The sequence below is a fragment of the Engystomops pustulosus genome, chromosome 1 (assembly GCF_040894005.1).
Source record: "Engystomops pustulosus chromosome 1, aEngPut4.maternal, whole genome shotgun sequence".
In the NCBI taxonomy this organism is placed as follows: domain Eukaryota; kingdom Metazoa; phylum Chordata; class Amphibia; order Anura; family Leptodactylidae; genus Engystomops; species Engystomops pustulosus.
In genome coordinates, this window is record NC_092411.1 from 14,705,339 (window position 1) to 14,724,581 (window position 19,243).

The window sequence follows — 19,243 nt, forward strand, 5'->3', positions numbered from 1 at the left end:
TTGGACCCCCTTTTGCCTTCAGAACTGCCTCAATTCTTCGTGGCATAGATACAACAAGGTGCTGGAAGCTCCTCAGAGATTTTGGTCCATATTGACATGATGGCATCACACAGTTGCCGCAGATTTGTCGGCTGCACATCCATGATGCGAATCTCCCGTTCCACCACATCCCAAAGATGCTCTATTGGATTGAGATCTGGTGACTGTGGAGGCCATTTGAGTCCAGTGACCTCATTGTCATGTTCAAGAAACCAGTCTGAGATGATTCCAGCTTTATGACATGGCGCATTATCCTGCTGAAAGTAGCCATCAGATGTTACAGGGTACATTGTGCTCATAAAGGGATGGACATGGTCAGCAACAATACTCAGGTAGGCTGTGGCGTTGTACCAAGGGGCCCAAAGAGTGCCAAGAAAATATTCCCCACACCATGACACCACCACCACCAGCCTGAGCCACTGATACAAGGCAGGATGGATCCATGACACCACCACCACCAGCCTGAACCATTGATACAAGGCAGGATGGATCCATGTTTTCATGTTGTTGACGCCAAATTCTGACCCTACCATCCGAATGTCGCAGCAGAAATCGAGACTCATCAGACCAGGCAACGTTTTTCCAATCTTCTACTGTCCAATTTCGATGAGCTTGTGCAAATTGTAGCCTCAGTTTCCTGTTCTTAGCTGAAAGGAGTGGCACCCGGTGTGGTCTTCTGCTGCTGTAGCCCATCTGCCTCAAAGTTCGACGTACTGTGCGTTCAGAGATGCTCTTCTGCCTACCTTGGTTGTAACGGGTGGCGATTTGAGTCACTGTTGCCTTTCTATCAGCTCGAACCAGTCTGCCCATTCTCCTCTGACCTCTGGCATCAACAAGGCATTTCCGCCCACAGAACTGCCGCTCACTGGATGTTTTTTCTTTTTCGGACCATTCTCTGTAAACCCTAGAGATGGTTGTGCGTGAAAATCCCAGTAGATCAGCAGTTTCTGAAATACTCAGACCAGCCCTTCTGGCACCAACAACCATGCCACGTTCAAAGGCCACAAATCACCTTTCTTCCCCATACTGATGCTCGGTTTGAACTGCAGGAGATTGTCTTGACCATGTCTACATGCCTAAATGCACCATGTGATTGGCTGATTAGAAATTAAGTGTTAACAAGCAGTTGGACAGGTGTACCTAATAAAGTGGCCGGTGAGTGTATATGAGTGCCTTCTCCACACTATATATGAGTGTCCTCTCCACACTGAGTACCACCTATATAATATATAAAAGTTCCCCTTCCACACTATATATGTTGAAACATTTTTATAAACAGAAAAACAATAACAGTAAACAAGGGTTAACAAATAACCCTTAAATAGCGTAAACACTGAACACATGAAATGAAATGGATGGGCAAATGCGATCCACGGACCCTTTGTAAATAACCCCCAATATGTCACTGCCTGCCATAGGCTGAGAGACATGTGATACCATGGACTCATTCATCCTGTTCCCCATCACCCTGTACCCCACCTTATTTCCCACAGTCCAATATTTTTAAAAAGCTTTGGCAATGCTAACTTGTTTTTGGTCCTGCCAATAAAGCTTCTTTGAATTTGAATTTATACATAACTGCCTTCCATGTAATAGGGGTTCCCCCATAAACAGTACCTTTTAAAAAGTAAGAAGATTAATGGTCCTCTTGGCGTCCACTGCCTGGGTCAGACGCTTTAGTAGTTTGGGACAATACAAACCAACAAAGCAACTGGCACACCGGGCACATAGGGGGGGCGTACAGAAGGGATAAAGATAGGTGAACAGGGCACATGGGAGGACTCAAGATTTAAGGGAAAGGGAAGGAAGGGTGGGAATGGGTTGGTGAGTTTATCCTCCAAAAAGGGCCCCATACTCTTTGGACTCCCGGAGGGCGTCCAACGTTCCCATAGCCATAGAAATGTCTCAGCTGACAACTCCTCCAACTGTATACCTGGTCCCAAAACGGTTTGAGCTTTTCGCAGGTCCACCACACATGCAGCAGATCTCCGTTGCCCACCCCACACAGCCAACAGCAATCCAGTACAGAAGAGAAGGTCCTGTGCAGCAGTGCTGGTACCCGATGCCACCTAAAGACTTTGTATATACCTTTTCCTGCGCCTCACATACTGAGAACATTTTGTGCATGAAAAGAAAAGATTGTTACCAATCTTCCTGATCTAAGGAGCCTCCAGTCCCCACGAATCCTGTGAGAGAAAGGATCTGTGAGATAGCATGCATGGGTGCTGTGCCAGAACGAAGCAGTCCATCAACTGCTGTAAGAGAGTCCACATATGCTGCATTGGAACCTGCGCTGGGTATAAAGGACCCCTGCTGGGAATATTCAAACCAAGAGATGGGAACATTGTCTTGCTGCAGGTGGAAATCCCCAAACAAGGGCAGAGGGTTTATGTTGTACATGCACAGATCCTCAAGGATGTTCCCCATCCATACGATTTATGAGTGCCCCCTCTATTTTATATATGATTGCCCCTTCCACACTAAATGAGTGCCCTTACACACTATATATGAGTGCCCCCTCTACACAATAGGGCAGATTTATCAAGCAGTCTGAAAGTCAGAATATTTCCAGTTGCCCATGGCAACCAATCACAGCTCAGCTTTCATTTTACCAGTGCTCATTAATATTTTAAAGGGGAGCTGTGATTGGTTTCCATGGGCAACTAGAAATATTCTGACTTTCAGACTGCTTGATAAATCTGCCCCATTATATTAGTTCCCTTCCCATACTATATATGAGTGCATCCTTTATACTATATATGACTACCCCCTCTATACTATATATAAGTTCCTCTTCCACCCTATATATGAGTGTCCCCTCCACACTAAATATGACTGCCCACTCCACACTATATATTAGTGCCCCCTCCACACTATATATGAGTTCCCATTCCATACTATATATTAGTGCCCCTTCCATACTATATATGAGATCCTCTTCCACACTATATATGAGTGCCCCCTCCACACTATATATGAGTGCCCCCTCCACACTATATATGAGTGCCCCCTCCACACTATATATGAGTGCCCCCTCCACACTATATATGATTGCTTCCTCCACACTATGAGTGCCCCCTCCACACTATATATGAGTGCCCCCTCCACACTATATATGAGTGCCCCCTCCACACTATATATGAGTGCCCCCTCCACACTATATATGAGTGCCCCCTCCACACTATATATGAGTTCCCATTCCATACTATATATTAGTGCCCCTTCCATACTATATATGAGATCCTCTTCCACACTATATATGAGTGCCCCCTCCACACTATATATGGGTGCCCCCTCCACAGGGCCGCATCTGCCATGAGGCGAGATGAAAATCTCGCTTCAGGCGGCAGAATGCGGGTCCCTGTAAAGGGCGGCGAAATTCGCCGCTCTAAAGTGGGCGATTCGGGCGTCCATTAACGCCCGAATCGCCCACCAGCTAAATAAATCGCGCCTGTCTCTTTAAGACACAAGCGCGATTTATATGCGGAGCGACGCAGCGCCTTTCCGGCAGCTGCGTCGCTCCGTTCTAAGCAGTGACACAGGCGCCATGACGTCATGGCGCGGCGCCTGTGTCACTGTGCGGAGCCGCGTCTCACAGGAGAGCCGCGTGAACACCGGAGCCGCGGCGAGGGAGCAGCTGCCTGCAGGTGAGTATGATTTTTATTATTTTTCATGTATTTAATTAATTGTGGCTAATAATTAATACTGCGGGGGGGGGGGGGGCTATATATATCATATGGGGCCAGAATTATTTTAAACTGGGGGGGGATCATGGAATGCTATTTTATTTGGGGCTATAATTATTTCTTTATTACTGGGGGGGTTGCAATATATATATTATTTGGGGCTATGATTGTTTAATACTAGGGGGATGCTATAGATATTATATGGGGCCAGAATTATTTTATACTAGGGGTGGGGGGTGGGGGGGTTCTGTATATTTTATTTGGGGATTTGGAGCTATAATTATTTTATACTGGGGGGGATGCTATATATATTATTTGGGGCTATAATTATTTTATACTGGGGGGGATGCTATATATATTATTTGGGGCTATAATTATTTTATACTGGGGGGATGCTATATATATTATTTGGGGCTATAATTATTTTATACTGGGGGGATGCTATATATATTATTTGGGGCTATAATTATTTTATACTGGGGGGATGCTATAGATATTATTTGGGGCTATAATTATTTTATACTGGGGGGGGATGCTATAGATATTATTTGGGGCTATAATTATTTTATACTGGGGGGGATGCTATAGATATTATTTGGGGCTATAATTATTTTATACTGGGGGGATGCTATAGATATTATTTGGGGCTATAATTATTTTATACTGGGGGGATGCTATAGATATTATTTGGGGCTATAATTATTTTATACTGGGGGGGGGTGCTATAGATATTATTTGGGGCTATAATTATTTTATACTGGGGGGGATTCAGTATATATTATATGGGGCCAGAATCATTTTATACTGGGGGGTGCTGTATATATTATATATCACTATATCACTAAGCTGGGGGGATGTATATGGGATACAGTATATTACTATGCTGGGGGGGGCTGTATATCGGGTACAGTATATTACTTAGCTGCAGGGGCTGTATATGGGATACAGTATATTATATGTATATAGATTTTATCCCTATATAATGAAGGGATGTGTTATATGTGGGGTAGCGTGCGGTCAGTTGTGTTGTGAGGGGTATATATTATTTAGGAGCGCAGTGTTGTTTTCCAGGAGACTTCATACTGTAAGTGACTGTGGTATTTTTAGGGACGCCGGGTGGAGATGTGCTGCACGGAGCTGAAGATATCTGGCTGTGAATTCACCTTTGATACGTCATGGATTGGAGAACCCGGAATAAAGTCGTCCTGATGGAAGAGATTGTCATCTATAAGGTACTAGATGCCACTAATGTCTCTCAGATCCTGTAGTCAGTCACACAGTGTCAGGGAGCTGTCTGTAGGGTTGTTAATTGTTAGTAAAGTTTTCAGCATTTACTTAACAGGGAGTGGGGGGGGGGCAGCATTTTAATATTCGCCTCAGGCAGCAAATATGCTAGAATCGGCCCTGCCCCTCCACACTATATATGAGTGCCCTCTCCACACTATATATGAGTGCCCCCTCCACACTATATATGATTGCTTCCTCCACACTATGAGTGCCCCCTCCACACTATATATGAGTGCCCCCTCCACACTATATATGAGTGCCCCCTCCACACTATATATGAGTGCCCTCTCCACACTATATATGAGTGTCCTCTCCACACTATATATGAGTGCCCCCTCCACACTATATATGAGTGCCCCCTCCACACTATATATGAGTGCCCCCTCCACACTATATATGAGTGCCCCCTCCACACTATATATGAGTGCCCTCTCCACACTATATATGAGTGTCCTCTCCACACTATATATGAGTGCCCCCTCCACACTATATATGATTGCTTCCTCCACACTATGAGTGCCCCCTCCACACTATATATGAGTGCCCCCTCCACACTATATATGAGTGCCCCCTCCACACTATATATGAGTGCCCTCTCCACACTATATATGAGTGTCCTCTCCACACTATATATGAGTGCCCCCTCCACACTATATATGAGTGCCCCCTCCACACTATATATGAGTGCCCCCTCCACACTATATATGAGTGCCCCCTCCACACTATATATGAGTGCCCTCTCCACACTATATATGAGTGTCCTCTCCACACTATATATGAGTGCCCCCTCCACACTATATATGATTGCCTCCTCCACACTATGAGTGCCCCCTCCACACTATATATGAGTGCCCCCTCCACACTATATATGAGTGCCCCCTCCACACTATATATGAGTGCCCCCTCCACACTATATATGAGTGCCCCCTCCACACTATATATGAGTGCCCCCTCCACACTATATATGAGTGCCCCCTCCACACTATATATGAGTGCCCCCTCCACACTATATATGAGTGACCCTCCTCCACACTATGTATTACTGCCCCTTCCATACTATATATGACTGCCTCCTTCATACTGTACTATACTAAATAGTATACTAAATAGATAGATATAGGTGGATATTTATCACGTCAGTGGCGTAGAAGCCCTGAAATAATTGCAAATGCTTGCTTATTACTTACACTTGTGATTATTTACCCTGATCCGCCACCTTCACATTAGTGGGGCGTGAAGGGGCATGGGGGGGGGGGGGTTTGCTGGCACTCACTTTGAAAAGTCGCCGGCTGTGTTTATGTCTATGCCAGTCCCTGACTCCCTGAGATAAGTGCTGCGCAGGACTCCGCTGGATTCATCAAGAGACAGAAGGCTGATGTATCGGGCTGGCCAAGAGCCGCTGTATGATAAATATCCCCCATAGTATCTATGCATATGGGGGAAATGTTTTATAAGTGGCTCTGAGCAGAACTGTTCTAGTCACCTATGGCAACCAATCAGAGATCAGCTTAAATCTTCCCACAGATGTTTATAAAATGAATGCTGAACTATCATTGGTTGCCATGAAATACTAGAAAAATTCTGCTCTCAGACAACTCTGATAAATCTATGTACATAGATGCTGCCATTATCTTATGTGGCCATTGATATGACAAGACAATATATGAGACCCCTCCACACTACATATGAGTGCCCCCTCCACAAAATAAATGAGTCTTCCCTCTACACTACATATGAGTGCCCCTCTACACTGTACAAGAGTGCCCTGTCCACACTATATATGAGTGACCCTCCTGTCCACACTATATATGAATGACCCTCCTGTCCACACTATATATGAGTGGCCCTCCTGTCCACACTATATATGAGTGACGCTCCTGTCCACACTATATATGAGTGACCCTCCTCCACACTATATATGAGTGACCCTCCTGTCCACACTATATATGAGTGACCCTCCTGTCCACACTATATATGAGTGACCCTCCTGTCCACACTATATATGAGTGACCCTCCTGTCCACACTATATATGAGTGACCCTCCTCCACACTATATATGAGTGACCCTCCTGTCCACACTATATATGAGTGACCCTCCTGTCCACACTATATATGAGTGACCCTCCTGTCCACACTATATATGAGTGACCCTCCTGTCCACACTATATATGAGTGACCCTCCTGTCCACACTATATATGAGTGACCCTCCTCCACACTATATATGAGTGACCCTCCTGTCCACACTATATATGAGTGACCCTCCTGTCCACACTATACATGAGTGACCCTCCTGTCCACACTATACATGAGTGACCCTCCTGTCCACACTATATATGAGTGACCCTCCTCCACACTATATATGAGTGACCCTCCTCTCCACACTATATATGAGTGACCCTCCTGTCCACACTATATATGAGTGACCCTCCTGTCCACACTATATATGAGTGACCCTCCTGTCCACACTATACATGAGTGACCCTCCTGTCCACACTATATATGAGTGACCCTCCTGTCCACACTATATATGAGTGACCCTCCTGTCCACACTATATATGAGTGACCCTCCTCCACACTATATATGAGTGACCCTCCTCTCCACACTATATATGAGTGACCCTCCTGTCCACACTATATATGAGTGACCCTCCTGTCCACACTATACATGAGTGACCCTCCTGTCCACACTATATATGAGTGACCCTCCTGTCCACACTATATATGAGTGACCCTCCTGTCCACACTATATATGAGTGACCCTCCTGTCCACACTATATATGAGTGACCCTCCTCCACACTATATATAAGTGACCCTCCTGTCCACACTATATATGAGTGACCCTCCTGTCCACACTATATATGAGTGACCCTCCTGTCCACACTATATATGAGTGACCCTCCTCCAGACTATATATGAGTGACCCTCCTGTCCACACTATATATGAGTGACCCTCCTCCACACTATATATGAGTGACCCTCCTCCACACTATATATGAGTGACCCTCCTCCACACTATATATGAGTGACCCTCCTCCACACTATATATGAGTGACCCTCCTCCAGACTATATATGAGTGACCCTCCTGTCCACACTATATATGAGTGACCCTCCTCCAGACTATATATGAGTGACCCTCCTGTCCACACTATATATGAGTGACCCTCCTCCACACTATATATGAGTGACCCTCCTCCACACTATATATGAGTGACCCTCCTGTCCACACTATATATGAGTGACCCTCCTCCACACTATATGTGAGTGACCCTCCTGTCCACACTATATGTGAGTGACCCTCCTGTCCACACTATATATGAGTGACCCTCCTGTCCGCACTATATATGAGTGACCCTCCTGTCCACACTATATATGAGTGACCCTCCTGTCCGCACTATATATGAGTGACCCTCCTGTTCACAGTATATATGAGTGACCCTCCTCCACACTATATATGAGTGACCCTCCTCCACACTATATATGAGTGACCCTCCTGTCCACACTATATATGATTGACCCTCCTGTCCACACTATATATGAGTGTCCTCTCCACACTATATATGAGTGACCCCTATATACTATATATGATTTCCCCTACACACTATATATGAGTGCCCCCTCCACACTATATATGAGTGACCCCTATATACTATATATGATTTCCCCTACACACTAGATATGAGTGTCCCCTCTATACCATATATGAGTGCCCCTTGTCTTCTCCCAACAAGCTGTTTTCCAGATGTTCCAAACAATCGGAAAGGGGATTCATCAGAGAAAATGACTTTCCCCCAGTTCTCAGCAGTCCACTCCCCGCACCTCCTGCTGAATATCAGTCTGTCCCTAATGTTTTTTCTGGAGAGAAGTGGCTTCTTTGCTGCCCTCCTGGACACCAGGCCTTGCTCCAAGAGTCTCCGTAGTCTCACAGTGCGTGCAGATGCACTCACACCTGCCTGCTGCCATTCCTGAGCAAGATCTGCACTGCTGGGAGCCCCATCCCCAAGCTGAAACACTTTTAAGAGACGGTCCTGGCACATGCTGGTCCTTCTTGGGCATCGTGGAGCCTTTTTGGCAACAATGGAACCTCTCTCCTTGAATTCCTTGAAGATGCGATAGATTGGTGACTGAGGTGCAATCTTTCTAGCTGCGATACTCTTCCATGTTAGTATGGAACTGCTTGTGTTTCTTTAGAGATAACCATGGTTATCAGAAGAGAAACAATGATGCCAAGCACCAGCCTCGTTTTAAAGTGTCCGGTGGTGTGATTCTTACTTAATCATGACAGATTGATCTCCAGCCCTGTCCTCATCAGCCCCCGCACCTGTGTTACTGGAACAATCACTGACACCATGTTAGCTGCTCCTTTTAAGGCGCCTGCAATGAAGTTGAAATGTGTTTTGGGGTAAAAAGTTCATTTTCTAGGCAAATATTGACTTTGCAATTAATTGCTGTGAAGCTGATCACTCTGGAGTTTATGCAAATTACCATTATAAAACCTGATGCAGTAGACCTTGTAAAAATTAACATTTGTATCATTCTAAAAACTTATGGCCATGACTGTATATTTGAGTGCTCCCTTCACCCTACATATGACTGTCCCCTATATACTATATATGATTTTCCCTACACACTATATACGAGTGTCCCCTCCAAACCTTATTTGAGCGCCCCTCTATACCATAAATTAGTGCCCCCTCCAAACTATATATGTGCCTCCTCAATACTATACATGACTGTCCCTTCATACTATATATGAGTAACCTTCTATACTATATATGAGTGTCCCCTCTATACAAAAGTTGAGTGCTCCCTTTATCCTATACCTGACTGTCCCCTATATACTATATATGATTTCCCCTACACACTATATATGAGTGCCCCTCCAAACTATATATGGGTGCCCCTCTATACTATATATGACCATCCCCTATATACTATATACGACTGTCCTGCACACTATATATGAGTACCCCAATACTATATATGACGGTCCCCTATACAATATATATGACTGCCCCTAAACACTATATAGGAGTGCCCCTCCATACTATATATGACTGCCCCCACCATATTATATATGACTGCCCCTCCATACTATATATGAGTGTCCACTCTATACTATATATGAGTGCATCCTCCATACTATAGATATGAGTGCCCCCTCCATACAATAGATATAAGTGCCCCCTCCATACTATAGATATGAGTGCCCCCTCCATACTATAGATATGAGTGCCCCTCCATACTATAGATATGAGTGCCCCCTCCATACTATAGATATGAGTGCCCCCTCTATACTATATATATGAGTGCCCCCTCCATACTATAGATATGAGTGCCTCCTACATACTTTATATATATATATATATATATATATATATGAGTGCCCCCCACTGTACTATAGATATGAGAGCCCCCTCCATACTATATATATGAGTGCCCCCTCCATACTATATATATGAGTGCCCCCTCTATACTATATATGACTGCCCCTTCATACTATAGATAAGTGCCCCCAGTATACTATATATATGAGTGCCCCCTCCATACTATAGATATGAGTGCCCCCTCTATACTATATATATGAGTGCCCTCTCCATACTATAGATATGAGTGTCCCCTCTATACTATAGATATAAGTACCCCCTCCATACTATATATATGAGTGCCTCCTCCGTACTATAGATATAAGTGCCCCCTCCAAACTATAGATATAAGTGCCCCCTCCATACTATAGATATGAGTTCCTCCTACATACTATAGATGAGTGCCTCCTACATACTATATATATATATATATATATATATATATATATGAGTGCCCCCTCCGTACTATAGATATGAGTGCCCCCTCCATACTATAGATATGAGTGCCCCCTCCATACTATAGATATGAGTGCCTCCTCCATGCTATAGATATGAGTGCCCCTCTATACTATAGATGTGAGTGCCCCCTCCATACTATAGATATGAGTGCCCCCTCCATACTATAGATATGAGTGCCCCCTCCATACTATACACTCACCGGCCACTTTATTAGGTACACCATGCTAGTAACGGGTTGGACCCCCTTTTGCCTTCAGAACTGCCCCAATTCTTCGTGGCATAGATACAACAAGGTGCTGGAAGCTCCTCAGAGATTTTGGTCCATATTGACATGATGGCATCACACAGTTGCCACAGATTTGTCGGCTGCACATCCATGATGCGAATCTCCCGTTCCACCACATCCCAAAGATGCTCTATTGGATTGAGATCTGGTGACTGTGGAGGCCATTTGTGTCCAGTGACCTCATTGTCATGTTCAAGAAACCAGTGTGAGATGATTCCAGCTTTATGACATGGCGCATTATCCTGCTGAAAGTAGCCATCAGATGTTACAGGGTACATTGTGCTCATAAAGGGATGGACATGGTCAGCAACAATACTCAGGTAGGCTGTGGCGTTGTACCAAGGGGCCCAAAGAGTGCCAAGAAAATATTCCCCACACCATGACACCACCACCAGCCTGAACCGCTGATACAAGGCAGGATGGATCCATGCTTTCATGTTCTTGACGCCAAATTCTAATCCTACCATCCGAATGTCGCAGCAGAAATCGAGACTCATCAGACCAGGCAACGTTTTTCCAATCTTCTACTGTCCAATTTCGATGAGCTTGTGCAAATTGTAGCCTCAGTTTCCTGTTCTTAGCTGAAAGGAGTGGCACCCGATGTGGTCTTCTGCTGCTGTAGCCCATCTGCCTCAAAGTTGGACGTACTGTGCGTTCAGAGATGCTCTTCTGCCTACCTTGGTTGTAACGGATGGCAATTTGAGTCACTGTTGCCTTTCTATCAGCTCGAACCAGTCTGCCCATTCTCCTCTGACCTCTGGCATCAACAAGGCATTTCCGCCCACAGAACTGCCGCTCACTGGATGTTTTTTCTTTTTCGGACCATTCTCTGTAAACCCTAGAGATGGTTGTGCGTGAAAATCCCAGTAGATCAGCAGTTTCTGAAATACTCAGACCAGCCCTTCTGGCACCAACAACCATGCCACGTTCAAAGGCCACAAATCACCTTTCTTCCCCATACTGATGTTCGGGAGAACTGCAGGAGATTGTCTTGACCATGTCTACATGCCTAAATGCACTGCCGCCATGTGATTGGCTGATTAGAAATTAAGTGTTAACGAGCAGTTGGACAGGTGTACCTAATAAAGTGGCCGGTGAGTGTATATATGAGTGCCTCATCCATACTATAGATATAAGTGCCCCCTCCATACTATATATATGAGTGCCTTCTCCACACTATAGATATGAGTGCCCCCTCCATACTATATATATGAGTGCCTCATCCATACTATAGATATAAGTGCCCCCTCCATACTATATATATGAGTGCCTCATCCATACTATAGATATGAGTGCCCCCTCTGTATTATGTATATGAGTGTCCCCTCCATACTATATATATATGAGTGCCCCCTCTATACTATATATATGAGTTCCGCCTCTATACTATAGATATGAGTGCCCCTCCATACTATAGATATGAGTGTCCCCTCCATACTATAGATATGAGTGCTTCCTCCATACTATAGATATGAGTGTCCCCTCTATACTATAGATATGAGTGTCCCCTCCATACTATAGATATGAGTGTCCCCTCTATACTATATATATGAGTTCCGCCTCTATACTATATATATGTGTTCCGCCTCTATACTATAGATATGAGTGTCCCCTCTATACTATATATATGAGTGCTTCCTCCATACTATAGATATGAGTGCCCCTCCATACTATAGATATGAGTGTCCCCTCTATACTATATATATGAGTGTCCCCTCTATACTATATATATGAGTGCTTCCTCCATACTATACAGGCAGTCCCCGGGTTACATACAAGATAGGGTCTGTAGGTTTGTTCTTAAGTTGAATTTGTATGTAAGTCGGAACTGTATATTTTATCATTGTAATCCCAGCCAGAACTTTTTTGGTCTCTGTGACAATTGGATTTAAAAAATTTTGGGTTGTCATAAGAATCAGGATTAACACTAAAGATCCATTACAGACACCTGTGATAACTGTTATAGCTGTTTATTGTAGCCTAGGACTAAAGTACAATAAATTACCAATATCCAGAGGTCCGTTTGTAACTAGGGGTCGTATGTAAGTCGAGTGTTCTTAAGTAGGGGACCGCCTGTAGATATGAGTGCCCCTCCATACTATAGATATGAGTGTCCCCTCTATACTATAGATATGAGTGCCCCTCCATACTATATATATGAGTGTCCCCTCTATACTATATATATGAGTGTCCCCTCTATACTATATATATGAGTGCTTCCTCCATACTATATATATGAGTGTCCCCTCCATACTATATATATGAGTGCCTCATCCATACTATAGATATAAGTGCCCCTCCATACTATATATATATATATGAGTGTCCCCTCCATACTATATATATATATGAGTGTCCCCTCTATACTATATATATGAGTGCTTCCTCCATACTATAGATATGAGTGTCCCCTCTATACTATAGATATGAGTGTCCCCTCTATACTATATATATGAGTGCCTCCTCCATACTATAGATATGAGTGTCCCCTCTATACTATAGATATGAGTGTCCCCTCTATACTATAGATATGAGTGTCCCATCTATACTATATATATGAGTGTCCCCTCTATACTATATATATGAGTGCTTCCTCCATACTATATATATGGGTGTCCCCTCTATACTATATATATGAGTGCCTCATCCATACTATAGATATAAGTGCCCCTCCATACTATATATATATATGAGTGTCCCCTCCATACTATATATATATGAGTGTCCCCTCTATACTATATATATGAGTGCTTCCTCCATACTATAGATATGAGTGCTTCCTCCATACTATAGATATGAGTGCTTCCTCCATACTATAGATATGAGTGTCCCCTCTATACTATAGATATGAGTGCTTCCTCCATACTATAGATATGAGTGTCCCCTCTATACTATATATATGAGTGTCCCCTCTATACTATATATATGAGTGCTTCCTCCATACTATATATATGAGTGTCCCCTCCATACTATATATATATATGAGTGTCCCCTCTATACTATATATATGAGTGCCTCATCCATACTATAGATATAAGTGCCCCTCCATACTATATATATGAGTGTCCCCTCCATACTATATATATATATGAGTGTCCCCTCTATACTATATATATGAGTGCCTCATCCATACTATAGATATAAGTGCCCCCTCCATACTATATATATGAGTGTCCCCTCCATACTATATATATATATGAGTGTCCCCTCTATACTATATATATGAGTGCTTCCTCCATACTATAGATATGAGTGTCCCCTCTGTACTATAGATATGAGTGCCTCCTCCATGCTATAGATATGAGTGCCTCCTCTATACTATAGATATGAGTGCTTCCTCCATACTATAGATATGAGTGCCCCCTCCATACTATAGATATGAGTGCTTCCTCCATACTATAGATATGAGTGCCCCCTCCATACTATATATATGAGTGCTTCCTCCATACTATAGATATGAGTGCTTCCTCCATACTATATATATGAGTGCTTCCTCCATACTATATATATGAGTGCTTCCTCCATACTATAGATATGAGTGCCCCCTCCATACTATATATATGAGTGCTTCCTCCATACTATATATATGAGTGCTTCCTCCATACTATAGATATGAGTGCTTCCTCCATACTATAGATATGAGTGCCCCCTCCGTATTATGTATATGAGTGTCCCCTCCATACTATATATATGAGTGTCCCCTCTATACTATAGATATGAGTGCCTCCTCCATACTATAGATATGAGTGCTTCCTCCATACTATAGATATGAGTGTCCCCTCTATACTATAGATATGAGTGTCCCCTCCATACTATATATATGAGTGCCTCCTCCATACTATAGATATGAGTGCCCCCTCCATACTATATATATGAGTGCTTCCTCCATACTATATATATGAGTGCTTCCTCCATACTATAGATATGAGTGTCCCCTCCATACTATAGATATGAGTGCCCCTCCATACTATATATATGAGTGTCCCCTCTATACTATAGATATGAGTGCCCCCTCCATACTATAGATATGAGTGTCCCCTCCATACTATAGATATGAGTGCTTCCTCCATACTATAGATATGAGTGTCCCCTCTATACTATAGATATGAGTGCCCCCTCCATACTATAGATATGAGTGCCCCCTCCATACTATAGATATGAGTGCCCCCTCCATACTATAGATATGAGTGTCCCCTCCATACTATAGATATGAGTGCCCCCTCCATACTATATATATGAGTGCCTCATCCATACTATAGATATGAGTGCCTCCTCCATACTATATATATGAGTGCCTCCTCCATACTATAGATATGAGTGTCCCCTCTATACTATATATATGAGTGCTTCCTCCATACTATATATATGAGTGCTTCCTCCATACTATATATATGAGTGCCTCCTCCATACTATAGATATGAGTGCTTCCTCCATACTATATATATGAGTGCCTCCTCCATACTATAGATATGAGTGCTTCCTCCATACTATAGATATGAGTGCCCCCTCCATACTATAGATATGAGTGCCCCCTCCATACTATAGATATGAGTGTCCCCTCCATACTATAGATATGAGTGCCCCCTCCATACTATATATATGAGTGCCTCATCCATACTATAGATATGAGTGCCTCCTCCATACTATATATATGAGTGCCTCCTCCATACTATAGATATGAGTGTCCCCTCTATACTATATATATGAGTGCTTCCTCCATACTATATATATGAGTGCTTCCTCCATACTATATATATGAGTGCCTCCTCCATACTATAGATATGAGTGCCTCCTACATACTATAGATATGAGTGTCCCCTCTATACTATATATATGAGTGCTTCCTCCATACTATATATATGAGTGCTTCCTCCATACTATATATATGAGTGCCTCCTCCATACTATAGATATGAGTGCCTCCTACATACTATAGATATGAGTGCCTCCTCCATGTCCTGTGAGTGTCTGGTAAGTTCTTGTCTCCTGTAAGTTTCCTGGAACAGCTGGAGTGGAGTGAGGGGCTGCTCTGAGAGACCCCCTGCCCGTCCTGTGACAGCTGATCAAAAGAAAATAGGTCACGCTCCTCAAACTTCTGTCCTCCCTTCCCTTAATTACTGCTCCTTTAAACAAAGGCAACATCTGCGCAACCTCAGCCCAAATCTGCAGAACGGGGACACTGACCTGCCCCATTGTCCCTGCAGCACATAGTGTACAGGACACCCCACATACAGCACTAGTGCGCATAGCAGTGTGACACTAGCCGCACTCACACTCACATTGTTACATTTATGATACTAGGGGCGACACTGTCTCTTTAAGAGAATCTATAGGACCGGAGCGATGTGAGGAGACCTCTCAACCAGCCTTGACACCAAATAGCCCCGCCCTAGCCGCTTTGGATTGGTAGCGTTGGCGGTGGAGTGATCTCTGATTGGAGAAGACGCCCGTCCGTCCGCGCGCCGCGCTGTCGTTAGGTTGCGCTTTCAGCAAACCCATTCTGGACAGCTCCGGCTGCCTACACAGAAGACGTAAGAGGAGGAGAGGGCTAGGACATGGCCAGGAGCGGCACCGGCCCGTCTGATAGAGCCCGCTGAGCGGCACACACACACTCTGCCCCCCACCTGCACTCAGCACTGCACCCTGACACCCACTCACCCTGACACCCACTGCACCCAGAGGCCTTAACACCCTGACCCATGGACTGATGCCTAACCAAAGACGTGGATGCCTGCAGCATGAACCCCGACATGACAATGGACAGTCTGGGCAGTTTACATGGTGAGCAGGAGCTGATGAGCAGCCACAGCCCTCACCACCACAGGAGGCTTCACCAGGACCTGAGTGTCCCTTCCTCCAGGTCAGCCATGGTCTCCAGCATGGCTTCCATCCTGGATGGGGCAGGGGACTACCGGCCCGAGCTGTCCATCCCCCTGCACCATGCCATGAGCATGCCCTGCGACACCTCACCCCCTGGCATGGGCATGAGCAGCACCTACACCACCCTGACCCCGCTCCAGCCTCTACCACCCATCTCTACCGTGTCCGACAAATTCCATCACCCCCATCATCATCCCCATCATCACCACCACCACCACCACCAGAGGCTTACCGGTAACGTCAGTGGTAGCTTCACCCTCATGAGGGACGACCGGGGCATCCCGGCCATGAACAACCTGTACAGCCCCTACAAGGACATGACTGGCATGGGGCAAAGCTTATCCCCCCTGACAGGCAGCCACCTGGGCAATGGTTTGGGCTCCATCCACAATACTCAACAAAGTCTCCACAACTATGGACCACCGGGCCACGAGAAGATGCTCAGTCCAAACTTTGATGCCCATACTGCCATGCTGGCGCGAGGGGAGCAGCACCTCTCCAGGGGCCTGGGCACTCCACCCTCTGCCATGATGTCCCACCTCAACGGGATGCACCACGCCGGCCACGCTCAATCTCACGGGCCCTTGTTGACTACCAGCCGTGACAGGCCGCCCTCCTCCTCTGGATCCCAACTCAGTAATTCTGGACAATTAGAAGAAATTAATACCAAAGAAGTTGCCCAAAGAATCACCGCAGAGCTGAAAAGGTACAGCATCCCTCAGGCTATCTTTGCCCAGAGGGTACTGTGTAGGTCACAGGGCACCCTATCAGACCTGCTAAGGAACCCTAAACCTTGGAGTAAACTGAAATCTGGGAGGGAGACTTTTAGAAGAATGTGGAAATGGCTGCAGGAGCCTGAGTTCCAGAGGATGTCGGCTCTCAGGCTTGCAGGTGAGTTGCAAAGATGCTGTGCCCCTACCTCCAATGCCACCGCACACTGTGCCCAGGGCTTGCTCTATGCCAGGGCAGAGACCATGTCTACATTTTGGCTTGTTGTGGCTCAACAGAAAGTAGACCCATGCAACTAAGGGATATGGGTCATGTCTGGCCCCATGTATAGACTGTAGGGGATTTGATGTAGAGAACAACAGGCTGCCCCTGCCTCCCAGTGACAGTAAAGTTTTGCAGGTGTATAATAGTCTTATAATATACAGAAATAAAGGAACAGCGGCGAAAAGCTGTATCTTTGCGTTCCCATCAGTCAGAATATTATCCGCTTGTTACACTGTTGCTAGACACCTGGAAAAAGAGGAAAAAAAATCTCAGGGTTTCTATTGATCTCAGACTCCCCCCTTGTCCCTGTGAATTGTGTGTGTTTATTCTGCGTCCTCTAGTGGTCAGCGGCCGAGCTGCGCCCCTCTATTGTTCTGGCTTTGCTTCTGGGCTGTTGTGAAAGCGAATTGTAAAGATCTTAACGGATAAAACGATACATTATAAAATTGTGCTGATATTTTGGGAAGATTGTGCGGAGATAGATACATCCTGTGTATAGAAACACGAATGTCTTGTGGGGCGGCTAATCTGCATATGTTAACCTGGTATAGGTAGCTTTTTTTTTTAATGGATGTATCTGTGTATGCATAGGGTTAATAGAAAGTGATTCTGCAGCCTGTATCGCTTCCATAGGGAACAAAAGGGCAGTATAGAACAATGCCCGGTGACTCCAGAACAATGCACTATGACTTCCACAGACAATGTCATAACCTTAGAAATAGGATTGCAGTATAGTATCCATACAGGCGACATCCTCGTGCCTTCCTACAAGCCATCCCTGCTGTCTGCCTCCTGTATAATGATAATCATTGGTTATTGATTAAATAAAAATACACCGGATCAATGGGATATTTTTAGCTGCCGTTGGCTCCAGACACTACAAATCCAGTAATTCATAGATGCGGCTTCCATGTCACAGTCCTGCGTGGAATAATGACCTTTATACGAGGCTATAACATGCAGGGCTCGCCGCGTCCTCTCGGCAGTAATGTACTTGTGCCCGGCATTCTCTGCCTCTGCACTTGACAATTAAACTCGCAGTGTTTGTCCTTTTCCACTTAATTACAAACCTGTAAAAAGAAGAGGCCTCTGCCAGACAAGGAGAAGATTCCGGCTGCATGCTGGTCACGTATAGAGTCACCACACTATAGGGGCCGCTGAGATTAATCACCGCCTGCAAATTGCTGCTGATAGTAAAATGACTGCTAATAAATCCCCTGCTCATAGAAGTATCCCACCATGAGATGT

General features: G+C 44.7%; 2 protein-coding genes and 1 long non-coding RNA gene across 4 annotated transcripts in view; 2 read left to right on the top strand and 1 right to left on the bottom strand.

The window, feature by feature from the left end:
* LOC140064682 (uncharacterized) overlaps positions 1-6,477 on the bottom strand; it is a 14,216-nt gene extending 7,739 nt beyond the window's left edge. Inside the window, exon 1 of the long non-coding RNA XR_011847799.1 lies at positions 6,286-6,477. This is a non-coding gene — a long non-coding RNA (uncharacterized lncRNA). The remainder of the gene's footprint in view (positions 1-6,285) is intronic.
* ST8SIA3 (ST8 alpha-N-acetyl-neuraminide alpha-2,8-sialyltransferase 3) overlaps positions 1-19,243 on the top strand; it is a 186,649-nt gene that overhangs the window by 60,550 nt on the left and 106,856 nt on the right. The gene's annotated exons all lie outside the window — the stretch shown is intronic.
* Positions 16,606-19,243, top strand: part of ONECUT2 (one cut homeobox 2) — a 48,808-nt gene continuing 46,170 nt past the window's right edge. For both annotated transcript variants that reach the window (XM_072133770.1, XM_072133780.1), the window contains exon 1: positions 16,606-17,893. In XM_072133770.1, the coding sequence (XP_071989871.1) occupies positions 16,861-17,893 (1,033 nt within the window). In that variant the 5' untranslated portion in view covers positions 16,606-16,860. The remainder of the gene's footprint in view (positions 17,894-19,243) is intronic.